General features: G+C 36.4%; 2 protein-coding genes across 13 annotated transcripts in view; one reads left to right on the top strand and one right to left on the bottom strand.

Moving 5' to 3' along the window:
- LOC115217908 overlaps positions 1–8,297 on the top strand; it is a 59,036-nt gene extending 50,739 nt beyond the window's left edge. The window contains exons 5-8 of the mRNA XM_029787626.2: positions 1–17; positions 1,476–1,655; positions 5,309–5,455; positions 7,011–8,297. The exon at positions 1–17 is cut by the window's left edge and continues 439 nt beyond it. Coding sequence (XP_029643486.1) covers positions 1–17; positions 1,476–1,655; positions 5,309–5,455; positions 7,011–7,058 — 392 coding nt within the window. The 3' untranslated portion in view covers positions 7,059–8,297. The remainder of the gene's footprint in view (positions 18–1,475; positions 1,656–5,308; positions 5,456–7,010) is intronic.
- A 3,142-nt stretch (positions 8,298–11,439) lies between these two features.
- The window catches only part of LOC115217838 (chloride channel protein 2), a 211,421-nt gene continuing 200,360 nt past the window's right edge, over positions 11,440–22,500 (bottom strand). For 10 of the 12 annotated variants that reach the window (XM_036507945.1, XM_036507951.1, XM_036507949.1 and 7 more), the window contains 5 exons: positions 21,516–21,557; positions 18,536–18,580; positions 15,696–15,800; positions 13,931–14,017; positions 11,440–12,382 (listed from right to left, as the gene is read on the bottom strand). In XM_036507945.1, the coding sequence (XP_036363838.1) occupies positions 12,200–12,382; positions 13,931–14,017; positions 15,696–15,800; positions 18,536–18,580; positions 21,516–21,557 (462 nt within the window). In that variant the 3' untranslated portion in view covers positions 11,440–12,199. The remainder of the gene's footprint in view (positions 12,383–13,930; positions 14,018–15,695; positions 15,801–18,535; positions 18,581–21,515; positions 21,558–22,500) is intronic. The other 2 variants (XM_036507950.1, XM_036507954.1) reach the window with 1 other exon arrangement.

The following is a 22,500-nucleotide window of genomic DNA, read 5'->3' on the forward strand; positions in this document are numbered from 1 at the left end:
CCGGAGCGTGGAGTGAGGTAAGAAGTTCGTTGCTTTTAATTTCAGTCTGAGAGAGTTAATATCTTAATAATAAACCATTACCTAACAAAGGAGGAACCTATAGACGGTCGTTTAGCTTGCTAGAAATAACAGGCAAAACCACACCAAATGCCTTAAAAGAGTAACAGAAGACATAAAGGACTATATGGTCGTAACAGAGTTAACATGGCGCCGAGCTAGCAGAAACGTTAACACGCCGGGCGAAATGCTTAGCAGTATTTCGTCTGCCGTTACGTTCTGAGTTCAAATTCCGCCAAGGTCGACTTTGCCTTTCATCCTTTTGGGGTCGATAAATTAAGTACCAGTTACGCACTGGGGTCGATCTAATCGACTTAATGTCCTTGTTTGTCCCCTCTATGTTTAGCCCCTTGTGGGCAATAAAGAAATAACATGGCTGGAAATGTATTCTATTCTTCCTCAAGACCGTAGGATGCATGCATTTCTGCATCTTTGCGCGTTGTCAGCAATGAACACCAAGTCATCCTTCATAGACACCAAAAACAGGTTGTTTTCATATTAAGTCAGCAAATGATAAATTTATTGGGGTGCGCAAAGTTTTGACAAGCTGAAATTGATATAAGAACAACCTGTTTCTAATGGCTATGAAGTATGACTAGGTACTTATAGCTGATGACGTGCAACGTTGCAGAAACGCATGTGTCCTACTGCTTGATAACACCATTCATAGCGCAATGATGTATTTTTCACAAACAGTGATCCCTCGACTATCGTGGGTATTACGTTCCAAAACATCTCACAGGAATAATTAAATTATAAAAATTATAAATACCTATTGGCCGCAGAAACCTGCAGGAGTCCACGATATAAATTTATATATATTAGCCAGAAAAACCTGCGATGTACTGAATGCGCGATGGGTGAACCACGATGTACTGAGGGAGCGATAGATGAACCGCGATATGGCGAGGGATTACTGTATATGGTCAATACGGAGAATTGTTTCTTTCGGGGCAATTTCTGCAGCACATGTCTTTCCATGTCCGAGTGCATACGATATGTTAGATATGCTTGTACACGCCTATAGAGCATTCAACGTTACTTAGTATGTCTCTTAATGTGATTATGTGCGATAAGGAATGCCAGTTGTAACTGAGACGGAATACAGCAGACCACTAAACACAGGAGGAAGGAACCCTTGTTTGCAACAGTGCAAATTCGTGCGGGGACCTTTTTTGGCTCAGCAATAAGAGCACCCAGAGGTTCCGAATGCAATCCCCATTAAAAGTGGTATTATAACAACATAAGGACATATAGGGGTCACTAATTAGATGGGTCCGGAACGGGCCGAAACAATTGTTTGGCGGGATATCTTCCTCTGAAGATTTCTCGTGTTCGACCAGTAGCGAATTTTCACTTACTATTGCTTAAATGAATTTATGTTGGTAACGGAATATTTCAATGTCTTTTGGTTCTAGTGTTCTGCTGATTGTGGTAAGGGACAACGGACCCGAGAGGTCGCTTGTCTCAAGAAGTTCGGCCTCAATTCACTACATGTTGTTTCCGAGGAGAATTGCCAAGACGAGAAGCCTGTTACTCAAGAAAACTGTGTTGTTTCTTCATGTGATACAGACTGGTTTCTCACGGAATGGAGCGAGGTAAATATACAATCTTCAAATCTCTTCCCCCATCCCTGGTTCTTTCTCTTAATCTTTAGGCTCTCTCTCTCTCCTTCTCTCTCTCTCTCATACACACACACATACACACACACGTACGCATACACACACACACTCGCACTTTGTTTCACTCTTCCTCAAGCTATAATTTTTTATTATGAACAAACTAAAAGTACTCAATTCCTAAGTAGAGCAAATATCTATTATTATAAATAATTACAGTTGGTCACACTCGGTTACTTCACAGTCTCATACCAGAACGGTAACCGTTGAATTCTCCAATATTAACGATTTTGGTTCAGCGCGTAGGTTTCGGGGTTAACATTATGTTCACATCCAAGAATATTCTGTGAACTTCTGGGTTTTTTTCTCCTTATCTCCACTCTTTTGCGTAATCAGGTGCCATTTGCCTGTGTCAGTTGAATAAATAAATCTTATTTTCTTTTAGACATTTCTTTGCTATCTCAGAGTCTTACTGCTTAAGTGGTTTGCAGTTGAAGTGTATCATACTTTTCAGCAGTACATTGATATTTTTTTCTTCTCTTTCAAATAGGTTGTCTCCTTTTTTTCGTACAAGCATGTTCTTAATAAACATAGCTTCTCTGTGACTTACATACATACTCTGTATGAGTATATATGCAATAATGAAAGGTGAACACACACACACACACACATCTGACAGATTCCCATACATGAGAAAAAGGCACGTTCTAAAGGAAATTTAGAATAGTTATACATACATTTACGTATTAAAGTCGTATATCCTTGATGGTCAGAAAGTTACCATTGGCCTCACACCTACCATTTGCACTCAGAAATATAGACAACTCATCAGACATTCTGGCCAGAAGCACATTGCCTTTTTACAGTGAAAAGGCTGTGTGGGCTTCCAGTCAGTATGTTCTATGTTGTCTGTATTGCCTAAAGAGGTTATGTACTTTCGGCCAGCATGATTGATGAGCCGTCTATATTGCTGAGAGCAATAGCAGACGCGAAACCAATACCAACTTTCTGACCGGTTATGACCATAATTAAGGATATACTACTCGAATACACTCACACACGTATATGTGTTGTATGTGTCTATATATACATATGTACGTATGTATATATGTATAGGTGTATACATATATATATATAAATATATATCTATATATATATATATATATGTGTGTAAGTATATGTGTAAATATATGTGTATGTGTGTGTTTACGGAAAATAGGACATTGAGAAACGCCCCTGTTTATTTTCTCTTTTTCTTCCTTCCCTTTGGACCATCGTTTCAAAAGTCTTTCATGTCATGGAAGTAGTCATACACATCGAAACGCCCCTGTGTTGAAGAGACACAGGCTAGGAGAGAGAAAGAGTTTGGCAAGCTTCATTGAAACGGATTCTTCTGATTTACTTTTGTACATGGGTGAGAAGGAACATGTCTAATCACTTTTGTATCATAAATTCAGATCCCGTAATAGAAACAGCTCCGTAATATAAACATTACCAATATCACATAGTTGACGCACGTGAGTTTTTCAAATGTCAGAAAGCTGCAGTTTTTCGTCTAGGAAAAATCTCATTGAAGACGTGTAGTGTTAAAATACGCACTACACTTTAGAGCTAGGTGAAACGATATCACCCCGATATGTATAACGAGAGCAGCAGATACGTATTTCGCTGTGTTTGCAGCTTATCAATGCCACTGACTTATTCACTTCCAAAACGAAATCGAAATGTCTACGTGATGGTGTTCAACTGGTAATTTATTTTATCAACTCTGAAAGGATGAAAGACAATGTCGAACCTGGAGAACTTAAAAGGTAACTAGCTGAGACTGTGGAAGACGAAGATGACAATTATTCCTGTGGTAGCCAATGCATTTGGCACAACACCGAAACTTCTGCCTCCAAGACTAAAATATATTGGACACTGTGACTGAATGTCAACCAGAAGAAAAATACAATCCTGCAACAATCCTAAGAAAGATTCTTAATATTTGAGAAGACTTATTGTCCCCCCCCACACACACACACACACATCAATGCCCAATATAAATAATATGGATATACGGCTTCGAGAATTTAAAGATACACTCATGGAAAGATATTTGTTGATGTGCATATTATCCACAGTTCATAATAGATGATGGGGTACAATGAGCCAAGACAATTGACGCCCGGATTCTAAGACAGGTGAAACAAAATAAAATATCCGAATTGAAAATGTTGCTCTATATTGCTCTTCGCAATTACAGAAACAATAAAGCCTGTAATGCTATTTTTCAAATATACCAATGTTGGGAAATGACACCAGGATGAATTGGGCTTTACAAACACACACCAGACTAAAAGTTAAAGGATGACCAAAATCATTAAAGAAAATGTCAACACTTATATACAATGACAACAAAGTCAATAGTTAAAAAATGTAGAGGATAAAAGTGTGGGAATATACTTTATATTGTCCGAAAGATCAGAATTCCATTTTAAACAAAGACAATATTTTAAGGTAAACAATAATTAAACTTGGGCATCTGAAAACCTGATTTAATAAATTATATATTCAAGATGTGAAGAGAATTATACAAAACACAATTGACAGATTACAAGAAAACGAATGACACTATGACACTACACTGAGAGCAAATTAGATTTCCTGCTTGCAAATATCTTTTAGAGAAACATAATAGATTCAACATGCATGTAATCACCAATTCAATTTTTTTTTCTTCTTTATAGCAGTGTACAGATGGGAAATCTGGACACCAGTGGATCAATGAGGAATTCTATTCACTGGAAAATATTGACCACTTAATTATGTATAATTAATGTGTTAGCAATTGATTTATTATTATTATTGAGTGAGAGAGAACAGTGCATGCCATCAAAGTGACACTGTGGTACAACTATACAAAGTCCAGTACACCCATCGTGACTACCCGTCTGATAAGGGTACACCAGGCATATGTGCGGGACAAGGTGATCTCATATCAAGATAAACAGCACATGACCTTGCAGATGGGCCCAGTGAGAATTTTCTTCAGGTCGAATAGCCCATCCAGTTCAAAAGGTCCCTGAATAAGGGTTGTTTAAGGATGTTGAATGAAACACCTATGTGTTGAGAGGTGAATTATTCAAACTCCAAAGAATTCCTCTCAACACATGGCTATGATGTTCCCCAACTACTTCTGCTCGTGATCAGAGATACCCATATCGTCAGCCACCAAGGGACATGCTCAACATGGTTAATGTCAAGCAACTGACAAGCAAATCTGTGGTATTGAGCAGAATATTTGCTGTAGTCTATCTTTTATACCAAGACAAAACATGCACCTGATAACACTTCCAATCAGTTAAGATCAGAAGCCATGAGAGCCACTGCCTGGTACTGCATTAGGGCATTTATTATTATTTTTATTATTATTATTATTATTATAAAACACAAAATGTTTTATTTATTATCACTCCAGTTACTATTAACATTGAGTTAAGAATTCATAGCATCACTAAGCATAAAACAATGATTAACTTTTAAAAGTGAAACCGGTATAAAAATGGAATGGCGTTTAATAGTGAATATATTATGTCAGTGCATTTCCTTCCTTGTATGTATATATATATGTCTATATCTCTGAATTGTAGTGCAGTTCAACTTGCGGAGAAGGACAGCAAACCAGACAAGTAAAATGTTTCAATAAAAATTTAAACCGTCAACCAACTGTACTGAAATGCCACCCAAAACCAAGAAATGTAATCTTCACAGCTGCCGGGTGCCCTCGACCAAAATTGGTAAGTATTGATTTATAGATTGGTTGGTTGCCTGATTTATGGTTTATGTTGTTGCTTTTCAATGTTTAGTTCAGTATTGTAATGAACCACATATGAAGATTTGTCATTATTCATCCATCCATCCATCCGTATATACATCTAGACATATAAACTGATATTTCACAAGGTATAAAACAGAGAAACAGTCAGAGTATCACACAAGGAGTCTGCACTTGAAACTTGGATGCCGGTACTGTCTGCCGCTGAACAAGAATGGGAAACCATTGCTACTTATAGATGTGTTACGAAGTGAATAAGGCATGCATTGATCATGCATCGCATTTGCACTGGAGGGGTATCCATGATAAAAACCATGGAACATGAACATACCGAATCACTTGTGTAATTAAACGAACGATCGCAATTAAAATTGGAGAATCTTTGCCAATGCTTACATTAAACATTTGGAAAGTTTTTGTGCCAACAAAATATAGCAAATCATCTCAATATAACAATGATTTCATTGAAGTGTATTCACAGCTAGAGTCACTGTGTTTTATATTTCCATAAAAAGATGATTGCCACAAGAAATTCATCAAAGATGCTGTGGTATTTGTTCAACAAATGTTGCCAATCAAAATTTAACTGTAATTTATTATTTCTTAGATAAAGCATTGAAACATGGTTTCATAGTGTTGTCTAATATGGAAAAAAAAACAATTTAATTTGCTCTGAGATAATTTTAACTTGAAGAGATGTAGGTGATTTTTTTTAAATTGAAGCAGGCAAATTCTAAAGCTTTACTTACCAAAAGTGGTATCATTGAGACATAATAATTGGTAATATCAAACTGTGAATAAACTTGATATCTCGTTTATTTGGGATCACATAAACCAATTCATTAGAGAGTATAATTTATCACAGTCCTAATTGTACTCTCTCCTTAATGATGGGTAGAATCTTAATCTAAAGTAATTTTACTTAAAAGCCCTATTTCTGATTTGCTTGGATTTATCACTCCATTTGGGAATTTTATTTTAAATAAAGTTTTCATGACATTTCAAAAATTGAAATTCAAGATGTCAATTCTTGTCTTGAACACAAATTTTAGTTGTCATTGTTTCTAATTTGGTTCAGAGCATTCCATTACCTTTAATATAAAAGTTTTGATTTATTGAAACATTTGAACAAATGTATGATGTGTAATCTTTAATAATTAAATATATCTTCTCCATTATTATGTACTAAGTCCTTTGAGTTCTCAGAATAGTTTCATATACAACAAATGCTCTTTAAAGTAATAATTCTTTCTAATAAAGTCACAAGGCCTGACATTTGAAGGAAGAGGCTAGTACTCAAATGGTACTTATTTCAGCAAATCTCATGTCAGGTGAAGTCGACCTCGGCAGAATTTGAACTCAGAACATAAAGATGGACGAAATGCCCCTAAGAATTTTGGCCAGGTCACCACCTTCCCCTTTAAAGTAATTATAAATAGAAATATAAGTTTCCTTTTAAAATTATGATAAATATTAATATATTGTTTTGACTATGATTTTTTTTTTCGTCCTTTCAGATCACTCTTGTATTGACAGATATGGACATAAAAACTGCCAGCTTGTGATGAGAGCCCGCTTATGTAACAACCCTGTCTATAAACAGAAGTGCTGTGTCACATGTTCACAACAGAACTCTTCGCTCCACTGAAACCATCAACAGCCTCCTCTCTTCAAGGCATACACACACTTATCTAAATTCACAAACGTCACTGTATAACTTTTATCGACACAGACCACAATCAATTTCCTGGGTCTCAGTTTTATTTTAACCCAATTATAACATGGCAAAAGATGTTAATATTACACACAGACTGTCATAATACACCATGGTTAATGCTAATAAACTCGTTCAAAAGAAAACAAAAATATTATTTTCTAGGGTACCACAAGCATCACTAATGAATTTAATATTAATTTAGATATATCTCTTCAGCAAACTTCACTTATTCTCATTCTAATGAATCAGTCATTAAAAAATGACAACATAACGACTTTGAGGGAATGTGAAATAATTCTATTTTGGAACAGTGGACTCAAAGCAAATAAAGCTATAAATAATAAATATTGGGTTTAAAACGCTTTGGATAATAAAAGTTGAAAGCTGTTCATAGGACATGAACTGATATCTCCTATAAACATGACAACCTGTAGACTTGTGTCCCATGAACAGCCTTTGACTTTTTCTATCCAAAGGGTCTTTAAGTCAATATTTATAAGCTATTATTCATAGATTTAGTTGTTTCAAGACACACAGTTTCAAAATGAAATAAGTAATAAGCTATAATAATAATAATAATTCTTTTAGATTTTAGCACAAGGCTAGTAATTTTGAGGGGAGGGGGCAAGTCGACTACATCGACCCTGGTACTGTATTTTATTGACTCTGAAAGAATGAAAGGCAAAACTACCCTTGGTGGGATTCGAACTGAGGAGAGAAGAAAAAATAAAACCCCAACAGAAATGCCGCTAAGCATTTTTGTCCAAAGCGCTAATGATTCCGCTAGCTCACCATCTAAATAATAATAATAATAATAATAATAATAATAATGATAATAATAATGATAATGATAATTGTAATAGTAGTAGTAGAAAGAAAACATAGATGTTAATTTAAAGAGATTTTTATGGAAGAAAGAAATAAAAAGCCATTTTTGGAACTAACCAAGAACTGAATAGAAGACAATGATTGCAGACATTCTTGCTATAGCATTTTGGTGACATTCAAAAAAAAAGTTTAGACTATCAAATGTTTAATGTAAATATATTATTGTGATATTAATAAAGACGCCTGTTCATTTAAACAATGTTGTTGTGATTGTGGTTGTATTTTTAGGTCAACCCTGAATATACAGATTTATGGTATGAAGCTAATTGGTTATTTCCAGGTGATAGGGGCCAGTCCATTACCTGATTTAACACTGCTGTCTGACCCTTGGGTAGGGTAGCCTGCAGCAAGAGTTTGAACCATGTTTCTAGTACTGAGGACAATATGATCTCTGTGTGTTGCTCTCTACTGTAGCAACCTACAAGTTTTAATTTCTTTGTCTCCTTCCTCTCCCCCTTCAAGAAGCCCTGAAAGGGGCTACGGGCACTGCTGCTCCTCCTCCTCCTTCTTTGAGCAAGACAAACCATAAAAAGGGAAAATGCAGTCTATTCCAGAAAGGGAACAGAAAAACTTCACAATTAGGAAGGGATGGAGGGGGGAGTGGTGGTAAGAGTAAAGGGGCCAGAAAGGGTTAAGATTTAAGATTCGCACAAAACTCAACAGTTATGGTTCCAGTGGGGTAGAGGTGGGAGTGGAAGTAAACTCTAGGCAAGGGAGACAATGCAGTTTTTGAGTCGATGAGGTAATGGCCAAAAAAAGCTATAGGTTTTATAATTCATATTATCTAGTCATTGGGTCGATTGTAGTTTCTAGCTATGTACAACATGCTTATTCCCCTGTGATTATTACATACACCCTTCCTCCCCTTGTTTTTTATAAGTGTATTATAGATGCATCTGTTGTGGAACAGATCCAGTTTCCCCAGATCAAACAGATCAATTTGCACAGCTTTCTTACAAATTGTTTATCCCCATACCTTTATACCTCTATGGCAATACCATCTTGTCCAGGAGCTTTAAACAATGGAAAGCTTTTTTAATAGCAGTACTTATCTCTTCCAAAGAAGGATCCCATTAGTCCCTCAGTTATAGGCCTCTGAAGGATTTCATTGATCACTTCAGGATTAGTAGTGGATTCTTGATTTAATACAGATTTAAAGGTCAGCCCATCTGTTCAGAATTTCATCTTTGCTATTTAAAAGTTTTAACCCATTGTTAGAAAGAATAGGTCCTATGCCACCCTTTTTTGGACCAAAAACACCTTTCAGATTGCCATTCAATGGTCTCAAGTTGTGCAAGTTAACACCCTCTTCCAATTCTTGGGCATTTTTTGCCCATCAAAAATTTTCCATCTCCTACAGTTTTTTTTCTGAGTAGTTTTCTTAAAGGAGATATATAGGGATCTGAGTGATGGTGTGTATTTGTTTCTGATCTCTGCCTTGTGTCTTTTGTGCATAATTTCTAAGAGAGGTTTGATTTGAGAATCATTCTCATCAAACCAATTCTAGGATTTGCCAAATCCTAGAACTTCTTCAGCAGATGATTTGATGCTGTCACAAATATTTTGCCACAAAACATCAGGATCGTAGCTTTCCTCTACATTCTCTCAAGCTTTGAATTTAAATGTATTTCAAAATTTCTTGTTGTTTTTGGATTTTTTTTAAAGAAGACACATTTATTCTCAGAGGTATAGTGGATCTCAGTGGCCTTTTTGCATTTGGTTTAACAAACACCTTACTGCAAACCATTCTGTAATCCAAGTAATGCTCAGGTGTTTTGTGAGCTCTGGTTAATCTGAAATCACTGCAACCTTTGCTCTTCATGATGGTATAGTCAAGCATGCACCAGTTGCCAGACCAGTGATGCTTCTAGGTGTTTTTATATTTATCTGTCTGCTGAAATACCGTATTTCTGATTGTTAGACCAAACAGTTAACAAAAGAACAGCACCCAAAAGGACTGCTTTCATTCATCGTTCCTGTTCCATGCTTTCCTATTACTCTTGACCAAGCTGTGAGTTTGTTTTCTATTCTGTCGTTAAAATCACCCATCAGTATGACTGTCATAAAATGGAATTTTACTGACAACTTGGAATAGAAGAAGTTGTGTTTTTGTTCAGATGCTGTAAAGTAGGTGCATATGTACTGATAATGTGCATAGTTGAGGAATTACGTTTGGGTGTATGGAATGTCATGAGACACTCATCAACAGCTTGAAAGATGGATGGCAACTTGCAAAGTAGAATCAATTTAATTGCAAAGCCAAAATCACGAATTCTTGGTTCATCTGCCAGCTTTCTGCTGAAAAAATTGTGAAGCCATTTCCAACTTCTAATTCATCAATGTCTGCAAGCCTGGTTTCACTAAGAACAACAATATCAATATCATAGGAGCTGATTACTTTTGCAATTAGTGCTGTTTTCCATTCCAGACCATCTTTGCTGTCTTGTAAAGTTCCTACATTTCAACAGCCAAAGATCAGCACATTTCTTTTATTTTTCTTATCTTTATCTCAACTGCAACAAACTGGATGGCTAGACATCTGCAGTCAATGGCAATCTTATTGAAGGCAACACTTTTTTTAAGGCTCCTTTTGTCATCCCCACCTCCAATATCAAGGAGAAGCAGTGTTACAACTAGACAGGACTGCTTGCCACACAAGGGAGGACACAAATCTTGTGGGTACTTTTGGATTCTATGAAGTGATGGCCATCACCCTTTGTGCTGCCTGTGTGTGAGACTCCAGCTAGAAACTTCCAGCAACACCCTTTGCCTGTTCCCATCACCATTGGACTTCCAACTTGCCTTCAAACTATCTCCACAATGAATGTTTCATAATGATGATGATGATATTGGTCAAAATTTGGCAGAAGGACTGGAGCAATTGATTAGATCATCATTTGTCAGAACTTATCTGGTATTTACTTATTCTATCAAAGCTCTGTAAATATAAAAGAGACAAAGGCGACCTTGGCATGATTTGAACTCAAAATATAAAATGATGCAATTAAATAAAATATTGCACAGCATTTTTTTTTTCATTTTTTCTTTTTTTTTTTCTGATATTTCATTTACTGAAGAGATCAAAATTCTTTAAAAAAAATCAAAAACAATCCGTTTCCAATAGGAACCAACTGAAATTGTCGATTACCTGAAGTCTGAAGTGGAACGAAAATTTTGATAATAAATGGAGGTCAAGATGAAAAGAATAAAAAGAGAAATAAAAAAAATGATAGGAAAATTTGTTTGAAATGTTGTTTTTAAAAACATTCAGTTTGGAAGCATTTGGTGGTGGTGGGAGGGGAGTAACAGAAAAGGAAAAAATACAAAAACAAAAATATGTAAATTGTTTTGTGTTTGTGTTTTGTTCTTTATTGTCTGAAGGAAGCATCAAGAGTTGTTTAGACTGGCATCAGTGCTGTTAAGAACCACAGAGTATAGCAGCAACGGAGGCGAATGTCTAAGATGGACGGTGGTCTATGGTTGGAAGAAAAATGAAGATGATGATGATGATGATGATGACCGGGATGGGGTGGGGTGGAGGGGAGGTTAAAATTGTCTGTTTCACTCTCTTTTTTTTTTTTACTTGCTTTACAGTATGAGTTGAGTGTGAGAGCAGGACTGAGTGAGCCATGGTGTGTGAAATATGATGTAAAACACATACATACATATACACATATATATATATATGTATATATATATAGTAGAACCTCAGAACCTTGTTGCGGTGGAGTCATGGAAACTGTAATTGTTCTTTTGTAAGTAATGGTAGTGGGTGGTGGTGGTGGGGTGGTGGTGGTGGTGGTGGAGTTAATGGTGGTGAAGGTATTGATGGTGATGATGGTTATTTGGGCCCCGAGAGAGGAATTCCTTGCCAGATGCTGTCATCTGAACAAAGCTTTGTTTTTCTTTTCCTTTATCCTTTGGTCTTTTTTTCTCTCTTCCTTTTTTGAAGATTTTGTACAAATGTGATTCCAGAGACAGAGAGAGAGAATGCCAAAGCAGACAAACACGTATGCTTACACACACACACGCACACACACACACACATTCCAGTATTTGTTAACCAGGAAACCAAGACACGTTTCACCACATCCTTTCGTTTCAAACCGTCTCCTCTGCAATCTCCCTCTTGACTAGTGTGAATGTCTCTCGATGGCCATTTTCGCGCACAACCTCCAACTGGGCTGGGTCATCATTGTCCTCCTCGCTGCTGTCAGCATCATGCCTGCCAGATGCCTTGTATTTAGCTTGTGCGTCTATTTGGCCCTGGATCGAGTTACGTAACTGAAACACAACAATAATTCGAAGAGATTAATATCTGCTTATGTCTGTAACAACAGTAAGGGTACAAAGAGGGGTACATGTGGTACTTAAGTCAACATCACTGCTATAAATACCTTGACTGGCTACAAAATTACAACAGTTGTTGAGCCATAGTAAGTTATAAGACAGTACATACTACTATATATTCTTTTCTACTCTAGGCACAAAGCCTGAAATTTTTGGGGAGTTGGGGGTGGGGCAGTTGATTAGATTGACCCCAGTACGCAACTGGTACTTAATTTATCAACCCCCAAAAGGATGAAAGGCAAAGTCGATCTTGGCCAAATTTGAACTCAGAACGTAAAGACAGATGAAATATTGTTAAGCATTTTGCCTGGCGTGCTAACATTTCTGCCAACTTGCCGCCTTACACACTATTATATATTGTCAGCAACATTTAATGTCCACTTTCTATGCTGATATGGGTTGGACGGCTTGACTGGAACTGGTCAGCTGGAGAGGCTGTGCCAGGTTTCTACGGCTGGATGCCCTTCCTAACACAGACCACTCCGAGGGTGTGATGGATGCTTTTTACACGCCACCAACACCATTTCCATGACACTGGCAAAATGGCCATGGCTACAATTTCACTTGGCTTGATGAGTCTTCTCAAGCACAGCATATCTCCAAAGGTCTCAGTCACTAGTCATTGCCTTTGTGAGGCCCAATATTCGAAGATCATGCAAATGGCAAATAGCCACAATTACGATACATATATATATATATATATCTTATTATCATCATTTAATGTCCATGCTCCATGCTAGCATGAGTGGCATGATACTACAAGAGCCGGCCGAGGCTGAAGCCTGCACCAGACTTCTGTGACTGTTTTGGCAGGATTTTCACAGCTGGATGCCCTTACAAACACCAACCACTCAGCAGACGTATATATATATATATACAGACACACACTAGTGGTCTTGAAGCCAGAGTGGCAGGAGTTATTGCCCACTTGTAATAAATATTGCGTGTGAGAAGCCCCCTGAATAAACCACCTGGAGGAAATGTCTTCCTGGGGTTAAATGGCAATATCATTGTCTCTTAGACAACAGCCACACTAAAATGGCCATAGGCAATGTATGTATGTAGGTATGTATGTATGTATTTTGATTGAGTCAGTCTCTTGCTACTCTGAATTTCACCTGCTGGTGTACAACGTCTTCAAGTTTATTATAACTTTCTTTAATCAAAACTTATCGGAAAACCCTGTGCCTCCACAGGTGTAATTCAGAGTAGTAAAAGACTGACTCAACCAAAATACAAACAGTATGGTACCAAGTACTCTTCCTTCCAATAGTAAACACTAAGTGTGCGTATTACTGGACCTTTCCAAAATCTTTAAACCAGAAATAATGTTTTGCAGAAACATTAAGGTGAAAAAAAAAGGTAGGTTATTAAGTGTGATTTGTGTGACCCCCAAATAAAACATGTTAGAATCAACAGGTATTAACAGAAGACGACAATTTATGATATAAAAAAAACCACCTTGGTATTGGTAATATTTACCTCTTTTAATCCAACGACACCAACTAGTTTACCAATATTGGTTACAAACGCATGACTGAGACCTAATAGTGAAAATAAAGAATGGACCTGCAAGAAATAAGAGAGAAAAAAACAATATTAACCTTAAATTTCGTTTCCTCTTTTACATGAAATACCAGATTAGTTAATACATCCATTAACATATAAGGGTTGGCCAAAAGTCACCCAACTGTAAATCAAAATTCCATAAATATTTATTATTCAATTTTATTTATTCACTCCAATTATGAATGCTTAATAATCGAATGCTGTGAATTAAAATCACTGTTTTTTTTTTTTTTGCAACATTTGCCTATTTATTAGCAAAGTCTCATGTGAAATAATCTTTTGTTTTAATCTTGGAATTAAATGGGTTTTGATTTACTGTCAGGTGACTTTTGGCCAACCCTGAATGTATGTATATGTGTGTGTGAGTGTGTGTGCGCATGAATCTCTCCTTGTCTTAACATCACAAGATAGTTATAAACAAAACGTTAGCATTATACAATTAAAGTCCCTTGTTTCCAATCATCATCATCACCGTTTAACTTGCTTCAACAGGTCTTTGCAAGCAGAGTTTAGTGTCCAATGAAGGAAAGGTATGCATAAGTGGGCTGGTTACACTCCTGGCATAGGCCACAGGTTATGGTCTCACTTGGCTTACCAGGTCTTCTCAAGCACAACATATTTCCAAAGGTCTCGGTCAATAGTCATTGCCTCGGTTACCACTAGTCACCACCTCATCCCAGGTCTTCCTGGATCTACCTCTTCCACAGGTTCCCTCAACTGCTGGGGTGTGGTACTTTTTCACACAGCTATCCTCATCCATTTTCACCACATGATCATACCAGCGCAGTCGTCTCTCTTATGTTCTCAGTTCAAATCTTGTTAAGGCCATCTTTATACGACAGTGTACACATTGGTTTCAAATTATGGTACAAGGACAGCAAGGAAGTAAATCAATTACTTCGGTGGAGTTTGAACTCAGTATCTAAAGATAAATATAATGCCACTAAGCATTCTGCCAGTTCACTGTCATGGAACACATATTGACAGTCTGACATGGAATCACTCCATGGCTGATTGAAATACTAGGAACACAGCAGCTAAACCTTCCTCAAATTATAGCTTAATATTTTGAAAAAGAAGAGGACAAATTAGACAAAAGTAGTCCTCTACATACAATAATACAGAATGGTCATGGCTGGAACGTCTTTGATCACGAGTTTGTTTAAACAGGTCTGAATTGGAACAAAAACAACCAGAACATTCTGAAACGAAACCAATTCCATGACTGTACCGATTCCCATAAGGGTAACATCATTTTAACCCTTAAGCATTTAAACTGGCCACATCCAGTCAAAATATTCTGTCTCCCTGATGTTCCAACAAACCATATCCAACATCTCACACCTACTCTACAATGTCATAGTAAAAGTAAATAATCACGTCATTGAAATCGTGAAGCCCCAAGACAATACATGATTAATTACAATCAATCATCATCATCATCGTTTAACATCCGCTTTCCATGCTAGCATGGGTTGGACGATTTTCACTGAGGGCTGGCAAACCAGATGGCTGCACCAGACTCCAATCTTGATCTGGCAGAGTTTCTACAGCTGGATGCCCTTCCTAACGCCAACCACTCCGAGAGTGTAGTGGATGCTTTTTACATATTATATTTGACAGAGTAATCTGAATGCTAAAGGGTTAACAAATCCTGTTAACTGCATTAATTACTGACCTTATGTAAAGATGTCTTCTCTACCAACTGGAAAGGTGCTGGATCAATCTGACACCCTTCCCAATTTATCTGCTCATTCAGTAGACTTCTTTCTTTGTCTTTATCCTGACAAAAGGAAAGAGAAAAAAATAAATGAAGAAAATGAAAATTTAAAACATGGAATGTCAAGAGTTGTTTTCTATTCTAAATTAAAAGTTTTTAAAACTAATAAATAGGTGTACAAATGAATGGACGACCAGAATTAATATTTAACCCTATCACTGCAAAATTAGATTCCATGGCTATTCCACTAATGACATTAAATAACTACCAAAAAAAAACAAAAACAAAAAAAAACAATAGAAGTTACGTTGTCTCAATAAACTTGATATTATCTCAACAGCATTCAAAACAACATAGCCAAGTTAAGTAGGATGTGCTGATTAATATTCATTACAAAGACTGTTTGTGTCACTAACAGCTAAGTTATACACAACCTGCCAGCTTTATGCAACATCACTGACTGTTTAGTCGGTGTTAAATTATATCAGTTTGATGGAATTTCAATCTGGCATTTGGTGGTAGGGTATCTTCTGCTGATGAGGTACAAACGACACTGAAATTATGTGATACTGATGAAATTTCATCTGCTGGTGTAGTCTGTGTTTTTTTAACACTTAATGTCAATACGAGATGATTTCTCGCAATGAGTACCACAGTCTATGGTATTCAATACACATTCCAAGTTGAGGTGGATATGCAAATTAATAATCATGACAAAGGTTGCTTCTGTTGCTAATGGCTGATGTCATTCTTCAACAAAAGACAGATTGGATTATAAAACTGCTTTCCGCAGTTAAGGGTAAAGAAAAATCGATTGGATGTATCTGATTCCCACAGGAAAAGGGTTAATAACTGAACCCTCAATTTGAGCCAACAGATGTGCAAATGTGAATTAATCAGAATTGTTTACGATAAATCAACAGATGCACAGATGTGCATAATGAACAGACTTACAAATGCATATTTCCCAACAATTGCACAATGTATGGTAACAAAGACAACCATCAAGGCAAGGCACATGGATTAGTAGACAGTGTATGAGTTTACAATAATGTGTGTTAGTGTAAGTATCTATGAGTTAGTATATGTACTTTGAGTAAGTATGTATGTATAGGGGCATGCATAATAATACAATATGTTCATATTGGATTGGACTGGATTGGATTGGATTGGGTTGGATTGGACTGGCTATGTTTGGTCCACTGCAGAACAATGGCCTCAGCATGTTCTCTCCACCAACAAATGTCTGATGTGTACACCAGGAATTTAAGCTTGAGATCATACTGGTCTGATGTGCTTACTCTGGTCACACTGGCTCAACATAGCTGGGTAGCAGGGTGCAGTTTTTTTTATATTCATACTCAGAAGTAGTTAAATTTTTGTATGAAACTATATATTTGAAAAAAAAAATGAATAAAAATGACATTTCAGATCATTTTTTACCCCTTTACAATCTGTAAACCTTTAATCTTTAAAGTGGGAAAAATTATCACAAACGTCATTCTTATTCATTTCTTCAAATATATACTATATGGCACTAAGGATTTTCTATATTTCTACTACATATATATATTTGTGTGCGCGTGTGTGTGTATGTACATATGTAAATATATGCACATGTTTATGTGTGTCTATATAAATACATGTATATACATGTATGTGTATACACATGTGTAAGTTCAACTAAACATACATATGTACACGTATGTTACAGCAAGTACATGTACCTGTGTGTTTGTTTCGCTGTGGTACCTCGAATGAGGTACAATTTCATACAGAATGCTACTTATGTTTGATTGCTGTGGATGTAAGACACACCAAAGACACAGCTGTGACACACGTGTGATACAAGTATAACACATCTAAGACACATCAATTGTTATATTTTAGTTACAAGTGAGACATACATAAACATATCTAAGACATATTTAAGACACTTCCCAGTCACATGAAATGCCTACAATATCTAGGACATATGTAAAACACATTTAATATACACTAAAGACACATTTCAGACATGTCAAAGACACATGATAAGACTCATCTTAAACACGCCATAGACATATCTCAGCCACGTTGAGACATGTGCAAGACATATGTAAGACACATCTCAGGCATATGCATGACATGGTGTTGTTTAAGACACGAGACACATCTCAGATACACCAGAGACATATCTCAAACATAAATGAGACATTTGTAAGACACATGTAAGAGACACATCTCAGATATATGTCAGACATAGTAGACACAGGTAAGACACATCTCAGATACATCTAAGACATATCTTAGTTACAAGAAACACTTCTAAAATACATGTAAGAAACATCTAAGTATGGTCACAGCTAGAAGACTTTTGATCACAGATCTGCTCAATCAGAAATCACCCAGGAGTTAACGACTGTCAACTCTTTCTGGTTCTCCATGTCATTGCATCGAGGAACCAGAGTGAAGAAGCAGGAGGATCCTCATCATCCCATCCCATCCCTAATACCAAGAATTAATATTGCAATTGGACAGTAACAAAAGACTAAGGATTAATGGATAACCATGAATATAATGAAGTATGTTGCTCAAGCTTTTGTAAGCTTGGGGAGGTATAGGGGTGGAAAGTTTAAACACCCCCACCCCTAAACACTTCAGGGAGAGCTGAAAGGAGAGCAGCTCTATTGATGCCTTTCCCAAGGTTTGAAAAGCTTCAGTCAGGAATTGAACCTGAATACCCAGAGTTAGATCATTAAGAAGCTAATTACTTTATATGCTATGCCTCTATTCCTTCTAGTCTAAAGACGGCTTACCTTTACGTCTTCTTGGTGGACAGATTTTCGATTCTGTTTAAAAGGCTGCGAAGAGGAGGGTGAGAAAGAAGAGGAGGAGAGAGAGAGGCACAGGAGAAAGAAGAGGAGGAGGAGGAGGAGGAAGAGGAAAAAGAATGAAGATGGAGAATAAAGAAATATAAACAGATAAAGGTGAATAAGAAAAAGAAAAGTGAAAAAAAAATAAGAAAAAGAACAAAGAAAAAGAAAGAAAAGTCAAACATTCAGGAAAATTGGTAAAAGCGAAAAGAAAAGAAAGCAAGAAGGAAAGAGAGGAAGAGAGGAAGAAAAGAAAAGCAAAAGTGAGGAGGAAGAAGAAAGAAGGAAAAGAAACAATGATTAGTAAAAAGGTTATAATTAATTAATTAATATTTATTAATAAGTTAAATACACATTTGTCTTTGTTAATGGTTCCCCAATTAATTTCTTTTAATTACAATTCATCTTTAGAGTAAGAAAAAATAGTTTTTGACACATTTTATGCACACCACTGAAAGAAGATAATACATTTTAGCCTATACATTATGTCATATATTTTAGCCTATACATTATGTCATATATTTTAGCCTATACATTATGTCATATTTTAGCCTATACATTATGTCATATATTTTAGCCTATACATTATGTCATATTTTAGCCTATACATTATGTCATATATTTTAGCCTATACATTATGTCATATATTTTAGCCTATACATTATGTCATATATTTTAGCCTATACATTATGTCATATATTTTAGCCTATACATTATGTCATATATTTTAGCCTATACATTATGTCATATATTTTAGCCTATACATTATGTCATATATTTTAGCCTATACATTCACTCATATTGTTTTAGCCTATACACACTTTCATATATTTTAGTCTATAATTATAAATACTTTAAACTTGAGACAATTATTCAAAACAAGATTCATTTAATAAATTAAGCTATGAAAATTTTAAATTTGTATTTTTCGCATTATATTAAATATGAAATTTTAATATCTGTGCCCATGGCAAAGCACAAATACTATGTCACATCTTCAGGGAACCACTGGCTTGCAGCAACATCACTTTTATTTCCCTCCCCCCACTCTCTTATATATACACACATCATGTGTATGTGTGTGCATATATTATAAATATACATTAAAACAAAGACTGGAATTTATGGTACTTTAGTTACACATGTTTCATTACAAGATGAGGACAGCTTGGATCATAATCCTTTCTATATACAATATATCCATATCCACACACACGCACACACACACACACACATACACACACACACACACACGTTCAGTTTATTTAACCATTTAAAGCTAAAGATTCACTTACGCGTGTTTCAATGTATGTGTGATACAAAAGCATAGAAGTGCTCAATACACCTCAGAGTTAGTTGTGTGTAGAGTCTATTACGTGTGTGTGTGTGTGTTGTGTGTGTGTGTGTGTGTGTTATGTAAAGTAAACAGAAATACATATCCGAACCAAGGTTTCAATCAAATGGTCTTCTAATCAACTAGGTAGAGGCAAAACCGAGGGAATAGTAATTATCATGATGCCAACTGTGACCACCTCTACTATGGTCACCACCAAAACATTCAGGTGAAGACTAGATCCAAGGGGAGGGGAAGCTTTTATATGGTCACACAACATGCTAAAAATAGCAACTAAATCCCTCAGTCAAATCACATTCTGCCAGAAGAAGAAGATATTGGACAGTGAGTGAAGTTTGAGGTAAACTATGTTTGAGAAGACGAGATGGTCATGGCTGGAATGCTTTTCATCAAAGTTTGGACTGGGATGAAACAACAGCCAGAACTATAGAAAACCAATGGGAGAACCATTAAAAGCTCACACACATGCTAGAAATAACAGTTAAGTCCCCCCATATCACCTGTAACTGTTCAAGAAAATGACAAGCAAAGGACACTTTGGATAATGCAGTCTGGGATGAACTGTGTCTGAACAGACTGGAGAGTTATGGCTGGAAAGCCTCACAAGTCTGCTTGATGAGAGCACACCTGAAGCTAAAGAACAACAGGAAAATCCTGAGCAAGGAGGAATATACCTCATCCCTAGACTACTACGCAGCATGTCATGCAACTACACTGGATCAGAATGCACACCACTACATCACCTGTGTTATATATAGAGTGACAACAACTACTGTAGCCAAACCATCTGTGCATGCTTCAGTTGTTATTGCCTCAAGAACTTAAAATCACAATTGAGGGAGCTTCTACATGGTTATTCAAAATGCTAAAAATAACAGTTAAATCTCTATCAAATCACACCAGCTTAAAAAAACAAAAATATTTGATGATATCGTACTTCTATTCAGTTATTGCTTATCCATAACTGGATGAAAGCCTCCACATGCCATTGCAAACTGATCTGTTTAGGTTATAGGCCCACCTATCCATGCTTGGCTAGTTGTATTTTGAACAAGGTACTCTCATGATCAGATGATTAATAGCTCTGACCCCTTGTACCCTGGTGGAATTGGAACTCAGAATGTGAAACACTGGCACCCAACACTAGCCATTCTTCCAATCCACGACAATGGACTGGCACTTTATCTATCAGCCCTGATATTATCTAAGGGAAAGGTAAAAGATGATACAGCTTGGCACCAGTGATGTCGCAACTCATTTCTACAGCTGAGTGAACTGGAGCAACATGAAATAAAGTGTCTTGCTCAAGAACACAACACACGGCCCAGTCCAGGAATTGAACTCACAACGCTCTAACCGCTGAGCCATGCAACTTCATGAGAGTTACAGAACAACAACAATACCCCCCCCCCTATATTTCAATAAGAGACCAGTTTGATAATGACAGAATAACCAGCTTGAGGAATGGACAAATGTTAATATGGTTGGATTTTTGTTGTTTTTCTGTTGTTTTGTGTTATTTTCAACTTGAGTTTTTACATACCACAAAAAAAAAATTTATATACATACCACTTTGAATAATTTACTCAAGGACTCTGGCATACTGGTTTTCTGAAATGCAGTGAATAATAATAATAATAATGATAATAATAATAATAACAACAACAACAACAGCAACAGCAACAGCAACAACAACAACAACAACAACAACAACAACACCACCACCACCACCAGGACTTACAAATATATACAACATACAAAAAATTGCACTACTGGGCACTGCACACATCCTACGCAAAACACTTTCAATACCATAAGAGATTAACAGCTAACAACAGCACATACCCAAGGCACCCAGAGCTGCGCTCGGTAGTGAAGTGAAAGCAAGATATAAAAATAGAACTACTGAATAATAATAATAATAACAACAACAACAACAACAACAATAATAACAATAATAATAATAATAACAAAAACAATAACATCAACAACAGTGCATCTGGCACAATACCCAAAATGCCATCTGAAAGACAGAAAGAAAATGGAACTGAAACTTTCACTGTCAACCTGCAGAAAAGTACCATCTTATATTCTGTAAGAAACTGGAGAAAAATTCTTGAGATTTGAAGAGACTTTATTGTCGTCAAACTCAAGATAAACTACCTGCTGATTAAATTTGCATGCATTTGAACAACAACAACAATAACAATAATAACAACAACAACAACAATAACAATAATGATAATAATAAATGCCCTGATACAGTACCAGGCAGTGGCTCTCATGGCTGCTGATCTTAACTGATTGGAAGTGTTATCATGTACATTGTTTTGTCTTGGTATAAAAGATGGGCTACAGCAAATATTCTGCTCAATACCACAGATTTGCTTGTCAGTTGTTTGACCGTAACCAGTTGAGCATGTCCCTTAGTGGCTGACTATTTGTGCATCTCTGATCATGAGCAAAAGTAGTGGGGGAGCATCATAGCCATGTGTTGAGAGGGATTCTTTGGGGTTTGAATAATTCACCTTTGGAAACAGGGGTATTTCATTCA

Source organism: Octopus sinensis, linkage group LG12, assembly GCF_006345805.1.
Source record: "Octopus sinensis linkage group LG12, ASM634580v1, whole genome shotgun sequence".
Taxonomy (NCBI): Eukaryota; Metazoa; Mollusca; class Cephalopoda; order Octopoda; family Octopodidae; genus Octopus; species Octopus sinensis.